At 47.4% G+C, this 19,043-nt stretch overlaps 2 protein-coding genes across 4 annotated transcripts in view; one reads left to right on the top strand and one right to left on the bottom strand.

The window, feature by feature from the left end:
- Positions 1–12,832, top strand: part of PLG (plasminogen) — a 42,936-nt gene extending 30,104 nt beyond the window's left edge. Inside the window, exons 14-19 of the mRNA XM_084776818.1 lie at positions 1,427–1,550; positions 3,324–3,401; positions 3,849–3,989; positions 6,321–6,427; positions 12,088–12,233; positions 12,417–12,832. Of these exons, the coding sequence (XP_084632944.1) occupies positions 1,427–1,550; positions 3,324–3,401; positions 3,849–3,989; positions 6,321–6,427; positions 12,088–12,233; positions 12,417–12,578 (758 nt within the window). The 3' untranslated portion in view covers positions 12,579–12,832. The remainder of the gene's footprint in view (positions 1–1,426; positions 1,551–3,323; positions 3,402–3,848; positions 3,990–6,320; positions 6,428–12,087; positions 12,234–12,416) is intronic.
- Positions 12,833–13,864: 1,032 nt separating this feature from the next.
- Positions 13,865–19,043, bottom strand: part of SLC22A3 (solute carrier family 22 member 3) — a 96,537-nt gene continuing 91,358 nt past the window's right edge. For 2 of the 3 annotated variants that reach the window (XM_084776821.1, XM_084776823.1), the window contains one exon: positions 13,865–14,810. In XM_084776821.1, coding sequence (XP_084632947.1) covers positions 14,683–14,810 — 128 coding nt within the window. In that variant the 3' untranslated portion in view covers positions 13,865–14,682. Of the gene's footprint in view, positions 18,643–19,043 lie in introns of all 3 variants that reach the window. The other variant, XM_084776822.1, reaches the window with a different exon arrangement.

The raw sequence follows: 19,043 nt of genomic DNA, 5'->3' as shown, positions 1-19,043 counted from the left end.
CTGTAGCCATGATAAAAAACGCCGTGACCCAAAGCAACTTAGAGGAGAAAAAAAGGTTTGTTTGGCTTGCCTTTTTTTTTTTTTTTTTTTTTATCACAGTCCATCACTGAGGGAAGCCAGGTAGGAACTCGAGGCAGGAACCGAGGCAGAGGCCATGGAGGAGTGCTGTTCCTGGCTTGCTCCTGATAACTGGCTCAGCCTACCTTCTTAACTCACTTAGGACCACCTGTCCAGGGAATGGCATCACCGCAGTAGGCTGAGCCCATCTGACAGAGGCAGTTCCTCAGCTGAGAGTTCCTCTTCCCAGGTGGCTGTAGTTTGTGCCAAGATGACAAACACTAACCAGCACTCCCACACGCATGAAGTGCAAGGCACGGTGGTAGTCACTGAGCTGAGCTTTAGAGAGGACGGTCCCATCACAATACACAGCTCTTTTTGAAAAGCCCTCCCCACATGGATTCTCCCAACAGGCCACAACAAATAGAAAGTGGAAAATTCCAGCTGCCTCAGACTCTCTGGCTGACTAAGACAGAAGGAATTCCTTCCGAGGAATGCTATGAACAGAGCTTACGGCTATCTTTCTGAAGACTTTGGGGGCATTTTTGAGTATCCCCTGCACCCCTGTTAGTGGGAATTACCAAAGACGGTATGCAAACCCTGCTCTCTAGCACAGTGGCAGGCTGGCTGAGGAGAGCGAACGCACGTCGCAGTAAATGGAGAGATGGTGGCAAGTGCATTGATTGTTAGTGATTGACTATAGTAGGCATTGGGGCAGTGTACAGGACAGGGGAGGGAGGGTCAGGTCTGAAATTATCAGAGAGAAGGTAAAATTGGGCTGAGGATAGTTGCATTTGCTATCTATATATACAAACACTGGCAGACATACAACCCGCACAGATTCACAAGAAGGAAAAAAAAAAAACCCATACTGCTGGCCAGTGGGGATAAGATCTATGGCTTTCAGGAAACCTTCCTCAGTTTGGAAATTTTGACATTGCAACATGATGCTGTCATCCACAGCTGTGTTGAGCCACATTTATAGCTGCCCTGAGGTGCCTGCAGGCTGGGCATGCCACCTGGATGGTGATGATAAGTGAGCCTTGGTGTTACAAACATACCGAGGCTGAGCCACAGTTACAAATGACTATGCTTGCCCATCAAAGTCCACCAAGAAAAGCTCTTGTTTTAATTCTGTGCTACACCAATAGAGTTAAAGGACTAGAGTTTTTAGCTCCTTCAGGGGTCAGGGTTCTGTGCTGTTTGCCACCACTTTTGAAACTCAGAGGAACTGGTCCAAAGGTTGCCTGTAAGCCTGGGAATGTCACAAATTCAGCTTCTGGCCAAGGGCCATGAATTTATCATGACTGAATGACAGAACTGGTACACTTGCCTCAGTGTGACCTTCCTCTCCTACATCTTTTCACAGCATCATCAGCATCCTTTGAATGTGGGAAGCCTCGGGTGGAGCCGAAGAAATGCCCCGGGAGGGTGGTGGGTGGCTGTGTGGCCAATCCGCACTCCTGGCCCTGGCAAATCAGTCTTAGAACAAGGTAAGAACTTGCAGAAGCATTCCCCAGCTGTCTGTGCAAGCCTCACAAAGCCTTTATGCTAAGACTACACTGCTGAACTTCACTTCCAGCCTTTGTGTCTTCCTAACATAAGGAATACATACAGCTACATAAAGTTTAAAAGGATGCCCCCTTAGGTTCTCTACTTTGAAAGATGATTTAAAAAATGGTATTTAAGGAAAAAACAACTCTGGGTTATTGTCATTAAATTCTGTAAATACAACAAACTATATGAAATGATGACATTCCCTGAAAATACGGAAGGTGTTTTAGGTGTCTGTACACTCATTGGCTGTTGTAAAACGAAAGCAATGTTTTCACGAATGTGATGATGTGCAGATTGGGGCTCACGAAGGAGCCTGCCTGTCTGGGAGGCAGGTGTCTGACAATACTATGTGCCTTTTTATGACCCCTTAAATTTAACACGGAGGCTGCTTGTGCGTCCACAAATACATGAACAAGCCAGCCTGTGACTGCCCTTGTTTAAGAGAGATGCGTCCGACCCTGTGGAAGCCAGGCCATGTGTGGTGGAACACATCTGTAATCTTTAATTCACATTTCTTGGGCATGGTTTATAAAGCATACACATGGAGCCGGCTCATCACAAGCTGGTTGGTTTGCCTGGCTCACTTCCATATCACTGTGCAGCCCCTTTGTTGTTTGCAGCCTTCTCTGTGACTTGCAGAATGCCACTGACAGGTGTGGGCACGGCTGGCTGAACTCTACCTCTGTTACTGAGGTGGCTTTTTTTAAAAAAAGAATTATTTTTATTTATATAAGTGTTTCTCATCATTTACAAATGTACAAATGTGCCTGGTACCCTTGGAGACCAGAGGAGGGCAGCAGATCCCTTGGAACTGGATCTACAGGTGATGTGAGGTGCTGGGAACCAAACTTGGGTACTCTGGAAAAGCACCCAATGTTCTTAACTTCTGAGCCATCTCTTCAGGCATGGGATTTGTTTTTCTTTTTTCTTTTCTTTTCTTTCCTTTCCTTTTCTTTCTTTCCTTCTTTCTTTCTGTTTTCGAGATAGGGTTTCTCTATGTAGCCCTTACTGCCCTGGACTTGCTTTGTAGACCAGATTGGCCTCAAAGTCACAGAGATCCACCTGCCTCTGCCTCCTGAGTGCTGGGGAATTAGCTTTTCCTGACTTTCATACTTAATAACTCCTTGCTGTGTGATCTTTACCAGCCACATAGACTTTTTTCCTTCTGAAATGGAATGTTGGCTTCTTTCCTGCCTGCTTGTTTGTTTGTTTTGTTTTAGCTGACCTGATCCTACATACTAAGCTGTTTGCATTCTCGGCATTACACCCTGGCTGGGAGTTGGTGACATCATTTGTCTGAATTACTGCTACTGGGGCCACATTTGGATCCTCAAAGGAAGAGTCATGAAGACCTTTTGCAAATCCCTAGCCAATAAGAGATAAAGGCAGCCTCAAGGGCAGGTTCTGACTGGTGGTTTGCATTGGGGTCCGGGGCTAACAGGTCACAGTACAGGCACAGGAGTTCATGCTGGAGCCACTGCCTCTGCTCCATGGGGACAGGTGGCGTCCACAACTCTCCCAGATATCTCAAGAATGGTATAGATAGATGGCACAGTGTCCCTGCTGTCCTGCACGCGGCTGTCAGCCCTTTCTGTTGGGAATACAAACAGTAAAGAGTGCATGAATGTGTCTTCCTGATTTTCTGTGCAATTGAATGGAACAAAACATCTATCCTAAATGGAAGTTCTTGCTCCCCTCCTTCCCTCCAGGTTTGGTGGACAGCACTTCTGCGGAGGTACTTTAATATCCCCGGAGTGGGTGCTCACTGCTGCTCACTGCTTGGAGAAGTACGTTCCATGGGTAATTGGCATGGGGTCTCCTTCTAAAAACTGACCCCCCCTCCTTCCCTTCCTCCCTCTTCCCCTTCCATCCTCCCCACTGCCTGCCTTCTGTGGTAGTGACATAAAGTGACATAAAGGAGTATATATGCATAACTCCACAGCAGAGCCACTGGGACAACTGGGAGAGAGAGAAACAGTTCTAGAGAAAATCTGCAGAAGACTCACAGTATGTCCGGGGCCTGGAGAAACAGATCTACTCAGTGGCAGGCATTGGTCCTCTTAAGGTCAAGAACATTTCAGGGTCAGACAACTCTGGACTTTTGTCTCTTGCCACCCAGGAATCACAGATTCTGGAAGCTACATGTGCTGGGATGTCTTGTGACGTGTATGGCACAGGAAGGCACCAGGGAAGGGTGTGGGCTGTTCTGCTTCTGATGTCACTGTCTTTTCCAGATCTTCCAGAGCTGCATTCTACAAGGTTGTCCTGGGCGCACACGAAGAAGATGTCACTGGGTCAGATGTTGAGCAAATAGAAGTGACCAAGCTGATCACGGAACCCACCCGGGCTGACATTGCTCTGCTGAAGCTCAGACGGTACGGGATGCCCCTGGGTTCGTACCCCAAGCTGAGGGAGGACAGTGGCAGAGTTTTATATTTTATCTCCATCATACATGGGGTTGGGGAGTGATACCTAGAGTGCAAAAGCATGGAAGTTAAAAAAGTGTGTGTGTGTGTGTGTGTGTGTGTGTGTGTGTGTGTGTGTGGTAAATTTCATCAGAGAACCAGGATTCAGGCCAGTTCTGTATACCCAAGATACATACCTAAAACACGACTCAGGACTCACTTTCCTCACGTGGAGAGAGTTAAAATACAAGGTCCCGAATCACCTTTCTGTCTCTCTAACCTCACACACAGCTCACTGTCAGTCACTCCAGGATGACAAAGCTCCTCTTAATGTAATGTGTTGAGAGAACCAACTGAGATTATGTATCTCAAAGCACTTATGAAAACTACAAACGTGTGCCCAGCATGGTGGCGCATGCCTTTGATCCCAGCTCTTGGGAGGCAGAGGCAGGTGGATCTCTGTGAGTTCAAGGCTAGCCTGGTCTACAGTGTGAGTTCCAGGAAATCGAGGGCTATAGAGAGAGAACTTTATCCTCCCCAGCACAAAACAAAACAAAACAAAACACCCCAAACTCAAAACCAAAACAACAGTAGGAATAAACCTCCACAAATGTGGGGGAAGCAGGGCTCGAGAGATGGCTCAGCGGTTAGGAGCGTTGCTGCTCTTTCAGAGGACTAGAGTTTTGTTCCCAGCATCCATACCAAGTGGATCATGACCGAGGTTCTAACACTCTCTTCTGGTCTCTATTGGCATCCCACTCACACATATGTATTTAAAAAAAACCAACAACCAAACCAACATAGGAAAGAGTAGGATGAAGTAGGAACATTTTGCAAACAGGTTCTCTTGCTGTTTTCCCCTTTGGCCCCATTTCCCCCGCTAAGACATGTGGGTTTTTTTGTTTGTTTGTTTTGTTTTGTTTTTAAGCCTGACACTGGGTAATTAGGCTTGTTCCACAGAGTTAGAGATGCTTGGAAACAGGTCCATCTCCGTGGACGTGGCTGACAAACAGTCAGCTATTTTGAGAAACAGACGTTCAGGACAGGCAATGGAGCTCATTAGCCATGCCTGATGGGTTCCAGATGACAGGGAGATGACTCTGGCAGTGACAAGGGCGGCTGGTCCAGCCAGAGGATGGTCCTGGATGGAGGTCTTGTCTCAAACCCAGACTGTAAACTGAGAGGTGACATCTTGGGGCGTTTGGTGCGCTTGAAGGAAAGAAGGGATGTTACTCTACAAGTCAGCTGACCTCTCCCATGTCCCCCAGAACCTTCCCTTGCCTCTCAGTAAACGAGCAAACACAAGGCCTCCTTCCTGTCCTTGTGGTCCTCTCAGGGTGACCTGATGGCTTGAACAAGTAATTTAAAAAAAAAAAAAAACAGGGGGCGGGGGAGGCCCTGTTCTCTGACAGCCTAACACATTTTGGAGTTTATTGTATGGTGTCTCCACACCCCACAGCCTGAGGGCCTAAGGTCTTTGATGTGCCATAAAGGAACCTAGGATGACATTCCTGTGAGAGGCTGGGGCTCGGTGTGCACCATTTGCCCGGACTCTTACAACCACTTTAGCATTTAACTGATGAGAAGACTTGAGACCCAGAAAAGTGGAACAAGTTGTCCTGGACAAACACCTTCTGGTCTTAGTGTAGCAGGGTGGCATGTAGATGGCCCACCCGCAGAATGGCACCCTCTTCCATTGAATAGCAAATCACAACCTGTAGGGCAGGGCTGAGGAAAGGGCGTGGTCGGTAAAGCACTTGCTTCATGCAAGCATAGGGACCCAAGTTCAAATCCCCAGCCTCACACCAAAAGCTTGGCATGAAGGTGAGCATCCAGCACTGGTGGGGCAGAGACAGGAAGATCTCCCGCCCCCCCCCCACCACCACCCCAGAGTTCACTGGCTGGCCAGCCTCTCCAACTCAGTGTACTCTGGGCTCAGTGAGAGACCCTGCCTCCAAAACTAAGATGATGAGCAATTGAAGAAGACACCTGATGCCTTCTGGCCTCTGGCCTCCGGCCTCCTCATACATATGCATAACTGCAAATTTGGTTCTTTTGTATACGTGTACATCAACACACACCCCTCCCATACAAAGGATTGTTTAGCTCACAGGACACTGTAAGGGCACTTCCAGGATGAAGGGTTTTCTATACTTTTCTATGTCAATGAAGTAAAGAAATGCCAGCTCAGAGAAAGCCTGGACGTTGAGGCAGGCACACCTGGCTGTGGGTGATCTGCAGGTGGAGGGTGGCGGCCTCTAGCAGGTTAGTTGATGTTAACATTTGGCGCTTTCCTTTCAGGCCTGCCACCATCACAGACAAAGTCATTCCAGCCTGTCTGCCGTCTCCAAATTACGTGGTTGCCGACCGGACACTGTGTTACATCACCGGCTGGGGAGACACTAAAGGTGAGACGGGCTGGCCTTGGCCACAGACTATATGACAAAAGGGACAATTTGGAGCGAGTTCTATAAAGCCCTGCGTGTGTGAGTGTGGTCCAGCCCTTTGCTGGATTTGTCTGGGCAGTGGCCTTCATCACCATAAACGGTCACCAAGACAGGAGGAAGAGACGAGGGGATTGTTCCTTAGAGTCCTTTGGCCTGCGGTTGCAATATGCCTTTTCTTCAGGGGAGAGAGCATGCATAACCCATGAGATCAGCCTGCACTCCTCACGTGGCTTTACTATTTTGAGCTCTCAATTATGGTGCAACACAATAACAACAAAAATTATAGCTAGTCATCATCTCAATACATACTTAATATGTGTGAGAGCCTGTAAAGGAGGGGACCAGCTGCCAGCCGGGAAGGGAGAGAAATGTCCCAGGTGTCCTTGAACAGTTGATAGGGTCAGGAGTAGGAAGAACCTTCTATGCAAGCTCCACTGTCCCAAGCTATACTTAACTGGGGACCTCCCCCCTTCTCTCTTTGTATATGCCTAACAAGCATCATTCCTGGGCTGTGGGAACAGTAAGATTACCTTACAAGTGTGGTCTCCCTCTCTGGAGTGCTGAGTGTGCTGGCTCTGTCCTCTGGAGAGGTCCTTCTGTCAAAGGAAAATTCTTCTGTGGCTTAAAAACAACAAGCACACAACAGAACGTACAGTCTAGATCATTCCAATCTTGGCTTCTCCTATTTCACCCATTTCCGGTCTCCCCTTTCCACACTTCCGATCTGCAGCACTGAAGTCCTGGAAGGGAACCTTGGTAACTGGTGCTGCCTTCCCCCTGCCCCCCCCACCCTCCCCCCTACCTTCCTCCCCGCTGCATGGAACTGCTAGGTTGTTATTAGGTGTGATTTGCATTTTTAAAAATTGGCTTGCTACAAACTCATCGGAGTGAGATATTGTTCCTTTGCGCAGAGGAAGAGTTGATGCTCAGAGACATGTTGTAAGAAGCAGAACAACCTGCCTGCTGCTGGCTGCAGAGACCCAGAGAGGAGCCCACGTTCCTGTCCACCAGCTGTGGACAATTAGGGAAGCCCCACTGCTCCGTTTTCTAGGCTGAGAGAGCATGCTGTAGGGCTGTGGTGGGAGAAACAGTGAGAAAGTGGGCGAAGTGTCATGTGTGTTCCGTACCTCATAGATGCTGTTCTTGAAGACGGAGCGCAGTCATATTCAAAGAGAGCAGTCATATTCAAAGAGACTCCTCTTTGTAGTCTTTGCAATTAGCGCAAGTTGAATTAAGCAATTCACTAGGGAAATTCCTAGGGATTTAGAAAGTCATTTGGCTTTTGAGATGGCCCAGGCCTCAGGCTCTGTCCAGTCACGGTCTGGGTGTCATCCTGGTCACACAGGGGATTGCCTTCCTTGTGGCTGCAGATGTTGTGTTAATTTTGGCTCTGTCAACGGGAATGAAGGATGCCACTCTTCTCACAGTGGGAATGATAACCTGCCTAGTTTGGAAAGCTCCAGCCCTGGACAGGAGCTATGTCTAGCTCAGACCTATTCCACATGGTCAGCTGTAGAGCTGGGGGCAAGGCCCACGCATGCATGCTTGGAAGGAACAAAGAGTTGACCCCTCAGCAGGCACATGCCATGTTGGGCGAAAGGCTTCCAAGGAGCCAGAAAAAAACAAAAACAAAAACAAAAACTAAACACAGCTTTGTGATTGAATTTCATTGTCAACTGGACTAGACTTAGGAGACACAACCCTGGCATATGTCTGAGGGCATTTCTGGGTGTGTGTGTGGAGGGGTGCAGGTTAACAGAGACGGGAAGATCTTCCCATAGCTAGAAGCTAGGTTAAATGAAAGGGTAAAGAGGGAAACCCAGTGGGCACCGTGCCATGCTAGACTACCCTGAAACTGTAAACCAAAAGAAATATCCCTCTTTTCTGATCGGCTCTTTGCTCAAAGACGTAAGAAAAGTAGCTTGGTTAACAATGAGCCCAAACTCCTAAGTATCTGGAAATTAGTTGCAGCTCAGCCATCTTCCTTGTGACATTGGGAAGTTAGTTAACTTCTTTTAACTGCCTCCATCTGCTGCACTACATTATAAGGTCATTGTGGGTATTAAAATCATGGTATAATTAATATGTGATCATCACTGTCATCATCACCACTGGCACCATAATCTCCATTGCCATTACCACCATCACCATCACCATCATCATCAGTATCTTTGCCTCAGCATCATCGCCATCATCACCATCACTATTACCACTTGCTCAAGTTTTCATATTTCAATGCTGAGCTGGTTTCGAGGCTGAGGACTCATCCAGGTTGGCCCTCTGCTGTTGTCTTGGATTTTGGATTTTCAGGGGGTCCTGCTACCAATAGACTTAGCCTAGTGTCTCCCCAACCCCCTCACCCTCAGCTGAGCTTTTGCCCCTAGGCCACTTACAAATCGCCCACAGGTCCCCAGAAATGCTTTCTCTCCTTTGGCCACCTGATGGCAGCATATCTTCATAGAACAGGGGAACGTACTGACACCCAGAGGTTGTGTTTTCAGGGCTCAGAAACTGAACAGGAACAGTGAGTGACACTTACTTCAGGCAAATATTTTGAGAAGGGTGCTGCCTCCACTCCTGAGCTCAGTTCAGGCAATGCCCATCATCCCATCTGGTCCCAGGATCTTGAGACACATCTTTTCTAGCCCCAGACAGATGACACATTTTCTGAACCCATGGCAGGTCTAGCCAAAGTGTCTTGGCTGTTCCGTGCTAGCAAAGCAGAGGCATGCTACAAAACTCTGGAGAAAGTGGGGCTCGTAAACCAGAAAGCTGGCTTCTCAGCAAGATCACTGAGAAGTCCTACAAGGGTCGGTGTAGATGACAGCATTTCCTCTGGTGGATCTGCAAGTGTTCTGACTCAGCCTGGCACACAAGAGCAGAAGCCTTTTTTGTTTTTCAAGATAAGGTTTCTCTGTGTAGCTCTGGCTGTCCTGGACTCACTTTGTAGACCAGGGTGGCCTCGAACTCACAGTGATTTGCCTGCCTCTGCCTCCCGAGTGCTAGGATTAAAGGCGTGTGCCACCACACCCAGCTCAGCAGCAGCCTTTTACATAAAGAAGAAACAATTGGTAAATCAAGTAAGGGAAGGGATGCTCCCTTTCCCTAATTGTCAAAGAAATATAAATTAGAAAATGAACCAGAAAGATTAACACCTATTACATTAGCTAATTTGTAAAAAGTCACAATATTTTAGTAGTAGTGCTGTGCAGACAGGAGGGTGTTAAGAACTAATGTTTTCTGGGCTGTCATTTCTGCCCAGAAAATAATTTGAGAATAAATATGCATATATTACCTCTGAGAATTTAGGCAAAAAAATATCATGGAATGAAAATAAACCATAGGCATAGAGATGGAGAGCCTTTGTGAGCAGGAGAGGGGGCCAGAGAGCATGGTAAAGAAGTCTGTGGGCACTGACCTCACAGCCCCAAGTTCAAGGTAAGCGCTATGACCACACGAGGTTCACTTTCCTTACCTGTGCGTATCGGGAACCAGAGAAACGCCTGCTTCCTGGAACCAGTGCCAGAAGTAAATGAAATTATTCTATGCCACCGGGTCATTCTGGAACAGTTAGTTCTTAGTGAAGTTATTTTTTATGGGTTTGGAGATGCCATAAATACACACCATATAAAACGGACTGCTTGAAACGCCTGTACTTCATTTACAGCGTTGTGCAACCATCTTCACCTTTCTAAAACATTTCCCTCTCAGCTAAAGGAAGACCCATGATCATTACACAATCAATCTCCCTGGGAGACTGTGGCGTTGTGACAACGTCCTCGGGGTGGGCTGGGGAGATGGTGCAGATGGTGAAGTGTTCGCCATGTAGCGCGAAGACTCCATCTGCATCCCCAGGCCCATAAGTATTTGTGTGTGGCTGTGTGTATTTGTATGTGTATTTGTAGTATCAGTTCTACTGGGTGGGATCATGCGGGTTCCTAGGACTCACTGGCCACCCAGAAGAGTCCCCAGGGCAGGTTCCAGGTCAGTGAGAGACTCTATCTCAATAAAATAAAATAAAATAAAATGTAATAAAGCTAACATCCCAAGGAATCACACCTAAGGTTTACCTTCACATACATGCACACACATTTGCATGTAAACACACACACACACACATACACACACACACACACACACAAACACACACACACACACACAGTATTTTTGTGGGACTGGAGAGATAACTCAACCGGTACAGTGCTCACCTTGCAAGTGAGGCTTGCCAAATTGGAAAATGGAATTTCCTATGAAAACATGGAGAAATCTTGGGTTCATGTCCATCTGGAAAACAGCATTTTGTCCCCAGAACCCATGTGGGAGTAATGTGGACACGGTAGCCCACACTGTAGTCCCTGTGCGGGGAGATGAGAGCGGCAGTTCCTAGGGCTTGCTGACATGCTGAGTTCTAGGCCAGAGAGAGACCGTTTTCACAAGGAAGGTGGACAGTGCTGAGGGATGACACCTGAAACTGTTGTTCTCTGGCCTACCACCTCCCCCTGACACCCCCCACCCCACCCCACCCCCTGACACCCCACTCCCACCCCTGACACCCCCCACCCCACCCCCTGACACCCCACCCCCACCCCCTGATACCCCACTCCCACCCCCTGATACCCCACTCCCACCCCTGACACCCCCCACCCCACCCCTGACACCCCACCCCACCCCTGACACCCCCCACCCCACCCCTGACACCCCACCCCCATCCCCTGACACCCCACCCCCACCCCCTGATACCCCACTCCCACCCCTGACACCCCCTACCCCACCCGACACCCCACCCCCTAACACCCCACTCCCACCCCCTGACACCCCACCCCCACCCCCTGACACCCCACTCCCACCCCCTAACACCCCACCCCCTGACACCCCACCCCCTGACACCCCATCCCCACCCCTGACACCCCCCACCCCACCCCTGACACCCCACCCCACCCCTGACACCCCACCCCACCCCCGATACCCCACCCCACCCCCCGATACCCCACTCCCACCCCTGACACCCCCCACCCCACCCCACCCCCTGACACCCCACTCCCACCCCTGACACCCCCCACCCCACCCTACCCCCGATACCCCACCCCACCCCCTGACACCCCACCCCACCCCCTAACACCCCACCCCACCCCCTGACACCCCCCACCCCCACCCCCTGACACCCCCACCCCACCCCACCCCCTGACACCCCCCCTTATGCTATAATGAGCAGGGGGATGGGGGGGCCAGGATTTGAAATGGGATAACATTATACAGGTGGTGAATAAAGTATAAAAAGCCTGAAAAAAGAATACACAACCATAGTAGCAATTGAATTTTAAAAGTCCCACATATATTAAATGTATTTGCTTGGTTTTAAACTGGAAAATAATACACGGACAAACAGCAAAAACCCCAAACACCATGAAGAAGCGGGGAGTGCCACAACAGGTCTTGGGGATCTTGTTAACATCTTGTATGACGTTTACAACTTTAATAAGGGCTGGAAAGTGTTATCGGCGCTTCCTTGTGCCACCCAGCCACACAAAGGAGAGATCTGTAACTGCCACTCTGTCTACTCTGGAAGTTTCCCAGGGACCCTGTATTGGGATTTTTAACCACATCTTCACTGTTCATCACAGGGACTTTTGGTGCTGGCCGACTCAAGGAGGCTCAGCTGCCTGTGATTGAGAACAAGGTGTGTAACCGCTTCGAGTACCTCAACGGCAGAGTCAGACCCACGGAGCTTTGTGCCGGGCACTTGGCTGGTGGCATCGACAGCTGCCAGGTAAGAAAAGAGACCAGTGTGGTCTTGGGATGACCCATCTCTGGCTCCTGAACTTTCAGTCCAAAAGGATTTGCCAACTTAGGGCCTGGAGAGGACACCAACAGAAGGGTAACACAAAGATGGCATCCCATAGTCTAAAGGTGTAGCTCAGTTCTCACGTGGACTCTTTCCTCCCTCATGTAGGGTGACAGCGGAGGACCTCTGGTTTGCTTCGAGAAGGACAAGTACATCTTACAAGGAGTCACTTCTTGGGGTCTTGGCTGTGCTCGCCCCAATAAGCCCGGTGTCTATGTTCGTGTTTCACGGTTTGTCACTTGGATTGAATCGGTAATGAGAAACGAGTAATTGAGTGGGAGGCTGAGCAAAGCATCCACTTCCTAAAACTTACTAAATATGGGGAGGGGACTTAGGTTGCTTGGAAATAATTGACAGTAATCAAACTATACCAAACTTCCTGTCACCTCTCAGTACCCCCTCCCCCATCCCTACCCCCTTTTTATATGACTGTGGGTGAAATTTTCCTGTCCGTGGACTTCCGCATTTTGTGATAAGAGGCCAACACTGCTGTGACATTTGTTGAAAATAAACTCTATACTTACTTTGATTTGAGTTGGATTTTGGGGGGGAAGGGACGTCTTCAAGTATTGTCATACTTTTTGTTCACCCTAGCAATTTACAAGCAACCGACTGGTAGCGATTCAGTTTGTTTTCCTAAGGGCCGGTGCTGCATGGAGGACTAAGCGGACAGTAGGGTCACCGAGAAGAAAACTGAAGGTCTCAGTAAGTCACTCAGACCTTGACCTCGTCAGCTAACGACAGCCGGACCCATATCTTCAATGTCTCCCTTTCTGGCACTGGGAACAGTGTTTTCAAAGCTGCTGTGTGTGCAGGGAGACAGGCGAATGAGTCTGATTCTTGGGGCTGATATCTGGCACTGACAGCTGGGCTTTAGCCCAGGGCCCAGGATGTGACTTCTATAGCTGAGTAGTGGCATAGGCCAGGCGATGGAAATCTAATACAAGGCCAGCTGAGAGTCTGAGCCTTATTGTGGGTCACATCCCAGTGCATGGGCAGTGCCAGGAGCCCGTAAAAGAACAACAAACCAACAACAGAGCAATGCTATTTCCCAATTTGGAGACAGCAAGTGGCACACATTGTTAACATGGGATGGTGTTTTTACTGTGGCTCATGTCCAGAGGGAGGAGAAAGGATGGTTATTTGTTTTTTTAAAAAACAGTTTAAAAATAGTTTATTGTTATGAAATGCAGCTATCAGCTCAAAATGCCACCCAAAGGCGAGTAATAAAATGAACAGGAGCCATGCTATAGCAATAAAATGCAAAGGCAAGCCCAACACAAGTGCCCGCACACAGAGTGATTGTAGCACTGAATACCCAAAAGGCTGTTGAGAAATCGAACACTCACATTTGGTTCTCATGTGCTTTAAGGATTAAAATGTTTGTTTTACAGTCATCACACACACCGTGGAACACTGTGTTTACATTTGAGTCTCACGCTTGTAATGTCTTGATTAAAAAAAATAAAGTCCAATCCCTCTTTAGCATCTCCTAAGTCACTTATTAAGTATGAATACAATTGACTTTCCCTTTAGATGAAATTACATGTATTTGGTTTTGTTTTTTTTCCCCAAGACAAGTCAGAAGTGCTGAGATGGAATGAAAAAAAAAAAAAAAAAAGCTCGTGCTTTGGACTCTCAGCCACAGGCACCATTGGAACTGAATTCACAAATGTGACATAATTATCCCTTTACTTTTCAAATTCTAAGCACCCTGTAAGTCATAATCCATGTTTTTTTTTTCTCAGTAAAGAATCTGTGACTATAAGCATCCACTGAAGGAGGGCATAAAATATCAGAGTCTTGTAACCACAGTATGACTTTATAGTATTACAGCCAGGTCCTTGGATGCATTGCAGTTTTGTGATTTCAATGGTGCCTCGCCTGGGGCCTGAGGCCTGGGGCCTGGGACCTCAGACAATGCAGAGGACAGGAGGGGAGGGACACAGGACACATCGGCTCTGTAAAGGCATGTATTTGGAGCTCAAGGGAAGAGAAACAGACCCTCCAGAACACTGGCTCATAGCTCTGTCTCGATCAGATCAGTTGAGCACACTTCTGGAAACATGCCAGTTTTGGTTGGTTCATCCTGCCTCCTGGATGGGGCTGTGCCGGAGAGCTGGAGGACTGGGTGGGGCTCTCTCTTCTCTCCTTAACACAGTGTGCCCAACGGAAGAGAACCTAGGCAGAATCTGTGTACCTACTACGGGCTCTTCGTTAAACAGGTCAAAGATTACATGTTTCCAGAAGCTTGGGTAGCATGGTAAATCTTCATCTTGACGCCGTACAAAATACTCCGGAGTCTTTAGGTGATCCTTGGAAGGGCGCCACCTAGGGGAGCTGAGGCACACTGCAAGGCGTATTCCGACCAGGCTCAGCTCCTCCTGGCTGTAAGTGGTACCTGCCCAGCGGGGCTCATGTCCTTCAGGTGATGCCAGGCCTCAGACAGTAGAGCTGGAAACCTGCGTTTTCTTTTTCCTGCCACACTGATGCAACTGTGAACTGACAACACAAAGGGGAACAGAGGAAATCCTCGTGAAAGATCGTGTAATGACTTAGATTGCAGCAGTTCTTAACCTGTGGGCCTCGACTCCTTTGTGGGGTTGAAAAACCCTTTCACAGTGGTTGCCTAAGACCATCTGCACATCAGGCATTTACATTACGATTCACAAAACTAGCAAAATTACAGTTATGAAGCAGCAACAAACTAAGTTTATGGTTGGGGGGTCACCCCAACATGAGAAACTGTATTAAGGGGGTCTCAGCGTTAGGAAAGTTGAGACCACTAGAAGAGAGGTTTCTGGTACCCCTCACCAGCACGGCATGTTTTATCAAACACACCAGTGCAGTCTTAACTTTCTCATTGCAAAAGTAAGAATCAACTCTAGGTTCAGTTTCCACGTACGGTTCACACACGTTCCTTAAAATTTTCTGCTAAGTGACATGGTTTGGACCCAAGCTGTTGATGGGGCCACAAGATGGACCTTGAGCAGTTTCAGAAGGAACCATGGTAGCAGGGTTTAATAACCTGGGGCTAGGGCTGGGGAGATGGCTCAGAGGTTAAGAGCACAGGCCGCTCTTCCAGAGGTCGTGAGTTCAATTCCCAGCAACCACATGGTGGCTTACAACCATCTGTAATGGGGTGGTGCCATCTTCTGGCAGGCAGGCACACATGTAGGCAGAACATTGTATAGATAATAAATGAATAAATCTTTAAAAAAAATTAACCCGGGGCTAAGTGGTTTTAGTTTCTAGTACATAAATATGAGCCATGTGTGGTTGGTTTATAGAACTGTACATTCTACTTGGTTTTTCTTTTTGAAAAGAATTCAGATTTATTTTACACACACGAGGGTTTGCCTTTGTGTATATAAATGTGTGTGTGTTCTTGGAACCTTGGGAGTCAGAAGGCACTGGACTGGATGGACCTGGACTTATGCTGGCTGTGTCATCATGTGGGCGTGGGGAGCCAGGCCCAGGTCCTCTGCAAGAGCAACAGGTGCTCGTAACTGCGGATCATCTTTCCAGCCCCACAAGAGTGTTTTCCAAAGAGTAGAAACTAGGCATAATTAATTTACTCTACTTTCTATTATGGAAATTTATGAGCATGAAAAAGTGAAAGTTTGTGCCCAGTTAAATTATATATGTGTGTGTGTGTGTGTATACATATGTACATGTATTTATATGTGTATATGTATATGTGTATATATATATATTTCCACACACACATATAGTTGAATATTTATTTTCTCACAATCTTTCTATGTACTTCTAACCCCTCAAAAAATCTCACTCTCTCTTTCATTACTTTAACCTAATGTTAGTATGAAGGAGTTGGTAGAAGAGCCCTGAACTCAGATGATTTCCTCTGACAATTCTCTGAAGCTCCTCAGCCAGACAGCCTGAGCCCTGCGTGGTCTGGGGTCAGGAACACGTGCTTTGCTCTCCATTACCACAGAGGCACACATCAGCAGGATGCATCGGAGGGGAGACTGCAGAGCCTCTTGTTGGAGCTGGCTCACCCGTCAGGCAGGCATGCCTAAACCCCTGAGAAGTACCCACCACTATATGGAACTTAAAAATATTTTAAAATATGTTTTATGTTAGATTTATTTTATATTAGTATATATATATGAGATTATATTATTATATGTACTTTATACTAGATTTCCTTATTTTATGTGTGTTTTGCCTGCACATAAATATGCACACCATGTGCACACCTGGCTCCCAAGGAGGTCAGAAGGAGGAGTTGGGTCACCTGGAACAAGGGCTACAGGTGACTATGAGCCACCATGCGGGTGCTGGAGACTGAACCCCAGTCCTATGGAAATCAGCCGGTGATTATAGCCACCTGGCCATCCCTGTGGCCCTGGGTTCCTTGTTCAATGTCCTTCCTCATTATATGCCCCTCGTTTCACTTAAACATGGTGAGCAGTCTCCTCTTTTCTGGTCTTTCTAGCATGGGGCTTTAACTCTGGGAGGGGGGGGAGGGCAGAGCTGGGCAGCACCCCCTTACCCTAATCCAGGCCCTGTACCCCTGATACTAACCAACTGATTGCTTACCACAATGCAAAGCTAACATGTCTCCTTTTGGGATGGAGCAAGGCCCTCCCTACCTGGCAGAGGGCTCAGGAGGACATCTTACAGCTGAAATAGGTTTTTTGTGTGCTGCTTAGTTTTGTTCTGTAAAGTGGCAGTGGCAGGAACTCTCTCCCACCCCAGACTCCAGGAAACTCAGTTGCTGAGTGGACAGGAAGAGTGCAGAATAAGCCGCTGACGTCATTTCCCTTCCAAACAGGTACAGGAATCAGCTTTATTCCCTTGATGCTGATTGGCACATCCCATCAGTAGGCAACCAGTGGAAAATGACTGAGGACTTATTTTGCATGTGAAATAGGCTTTGCTTAGGAAAGGGCTTTTTTTTTGAGGGGGGGTGGGGAGGTGGTGGTGGTGGTGGTGGGTGATTAATCAACTAGCTTTTTTCAAAACAGGATTAGAAAACAGGACAGGAGATAACAGTACAAGTTAGCAACTACCTCACAAGGTTTCCAAGGCCTGGTGGAATATTCATGAGACCCTCACAATGGTTGCCCACCTCTGCAGAGGGTAAGGGTGTGAGCCTCTAGAAGGGACTTTGCTGTCCTACCAGAGTGCCCTTAACTCTTCTGAGAAAATCACAATAGGACGCAGAACAAAACAGAAGCACCCGATGCAGCCACCCTGGTGCCTCCATTGCATCAGCACTACTCCCGGCAGCCAAATGTTGTAAAGCCTTTTGATTTTCCAGTGGAGGGGGGTGTAAAAAAATTTCTACTTCACAATATTGTTTTGAGTATTAAGTGAAAGAGCATACGTAAAACAGTGGAGCACATCAATATTATAAAAATATCAACATCTACATTCTTCCCAGTCTGTGAGCAAAGAAAAAAAAATGCCTTGAGAGGACCAAAATTTAGTCAATTAAAAATACATATGGTTAGGGCTGGAGAGATGGCTCAAAGGTTAAGAGCACTATTTGCTCTTCCAGAGGTCCTGAGTTCAATTCCCAGCAACCACATGGCGGCTCATAACCATCTATAATGAGATCTAGTGCCCTCTTTTGGCATGTGTGCACACATGTAAGCAGAACACTGTATAAATAATAAATAAATAAATCTTTAAAATATACATATGTTTAGCCAGGCTTGGTGGTGCACGCCTTTTAATCTCAACACTCAAGGAGACAGAGGCAGGCGGATATCTGTGAGTTCAAGCCCAGCCTGGTCTACAAAGTGAGTCTAGGACAGCCGAGGCTACACAGAGAAATTCTGTCTTGAGAAAACAAAACAAACAAACAAATAAAAAAACTAAACTAAAAAAACATACTTGATAACTTTAAAATTTTAGATGTCTATCCTTAATTTCTGCCTATCAGATTAGTTCCTTACCACTAAGATATTTTACTTTAACAAAGCACTGAATTATATTTTAATTATGCAAATAACATCGGACCAGTGCTTGTATTTATCTCTGTAATGAGCCTTGAGGAATATCCCTGTCATCCCATGGAGACAGATGTGTAGGGGAGATAAACATGTTTTTGTTTTGACCCCAAGTGTGGGATGGGGAACAGACTATGAGCCCAAAACAGGAGGTTGGGCTTTTTTGGGACTTGGTATTGTTTGGCTGTTCATCGCTCCACTTCGAGATGCTCCTAGAGAGAACCGCTCCAGGGAAGGCTTCAAGGCTTTGGGCTCCGGCTGAGGCTCCAGGTTCTGGTTGCTCCAGGTTCCAGCAGGAACTGATACACCCAGAAGGTTTCATTCTTGCTTTCCTTCATCTCCTTTCCCTCCTGTTTAGGGTGGTAGGGTTGTAAGGGAGGTACCTTCGTTTAGTAAGTTCACAATAAAGTATAATTGTTAAGGAAATGGAGCCTACACAGTTGCCCTTGTTCTCATCTTGGAGGTGGTGCATATCGGACGCATTGCCGTCTCTGCTCAGTGCCTCACTGATGCTTGCCCCGTCTCATCAGCAGCCCCTGGTTTAAATCACTTCTGAGTTTTAACACCTTACTAGGAAATGCTTCTCAGTCACTTTTTAAAAATAGCCCACGTTCTTTTTATAGCTCTACGTTCTTTTACATTAACCTGTTTGATTTTTTTTGACTACTCTAAGGTATTAAATGAAGACTTAATGCCATTCCCCCCACCCACCACCCACCCCGTGGCTAACCAGCGCCCCATGGCTTAACAA

Source organism: Acomys minous (genome assembly GCF_964271855.1).
Source record: "Acomys minous genome assembly, chromosome: 3".
NCBI lineage: Eukaryota > Metazoa > Chordata > Mammalia > Rodentia > Muridae > Acomys > Acomys minous.
The sequence above is the reverse complement of the archived record's forward strand: the minus strand, read 5'-3'. Positions and strand labels throughout refer to the sequence as shown.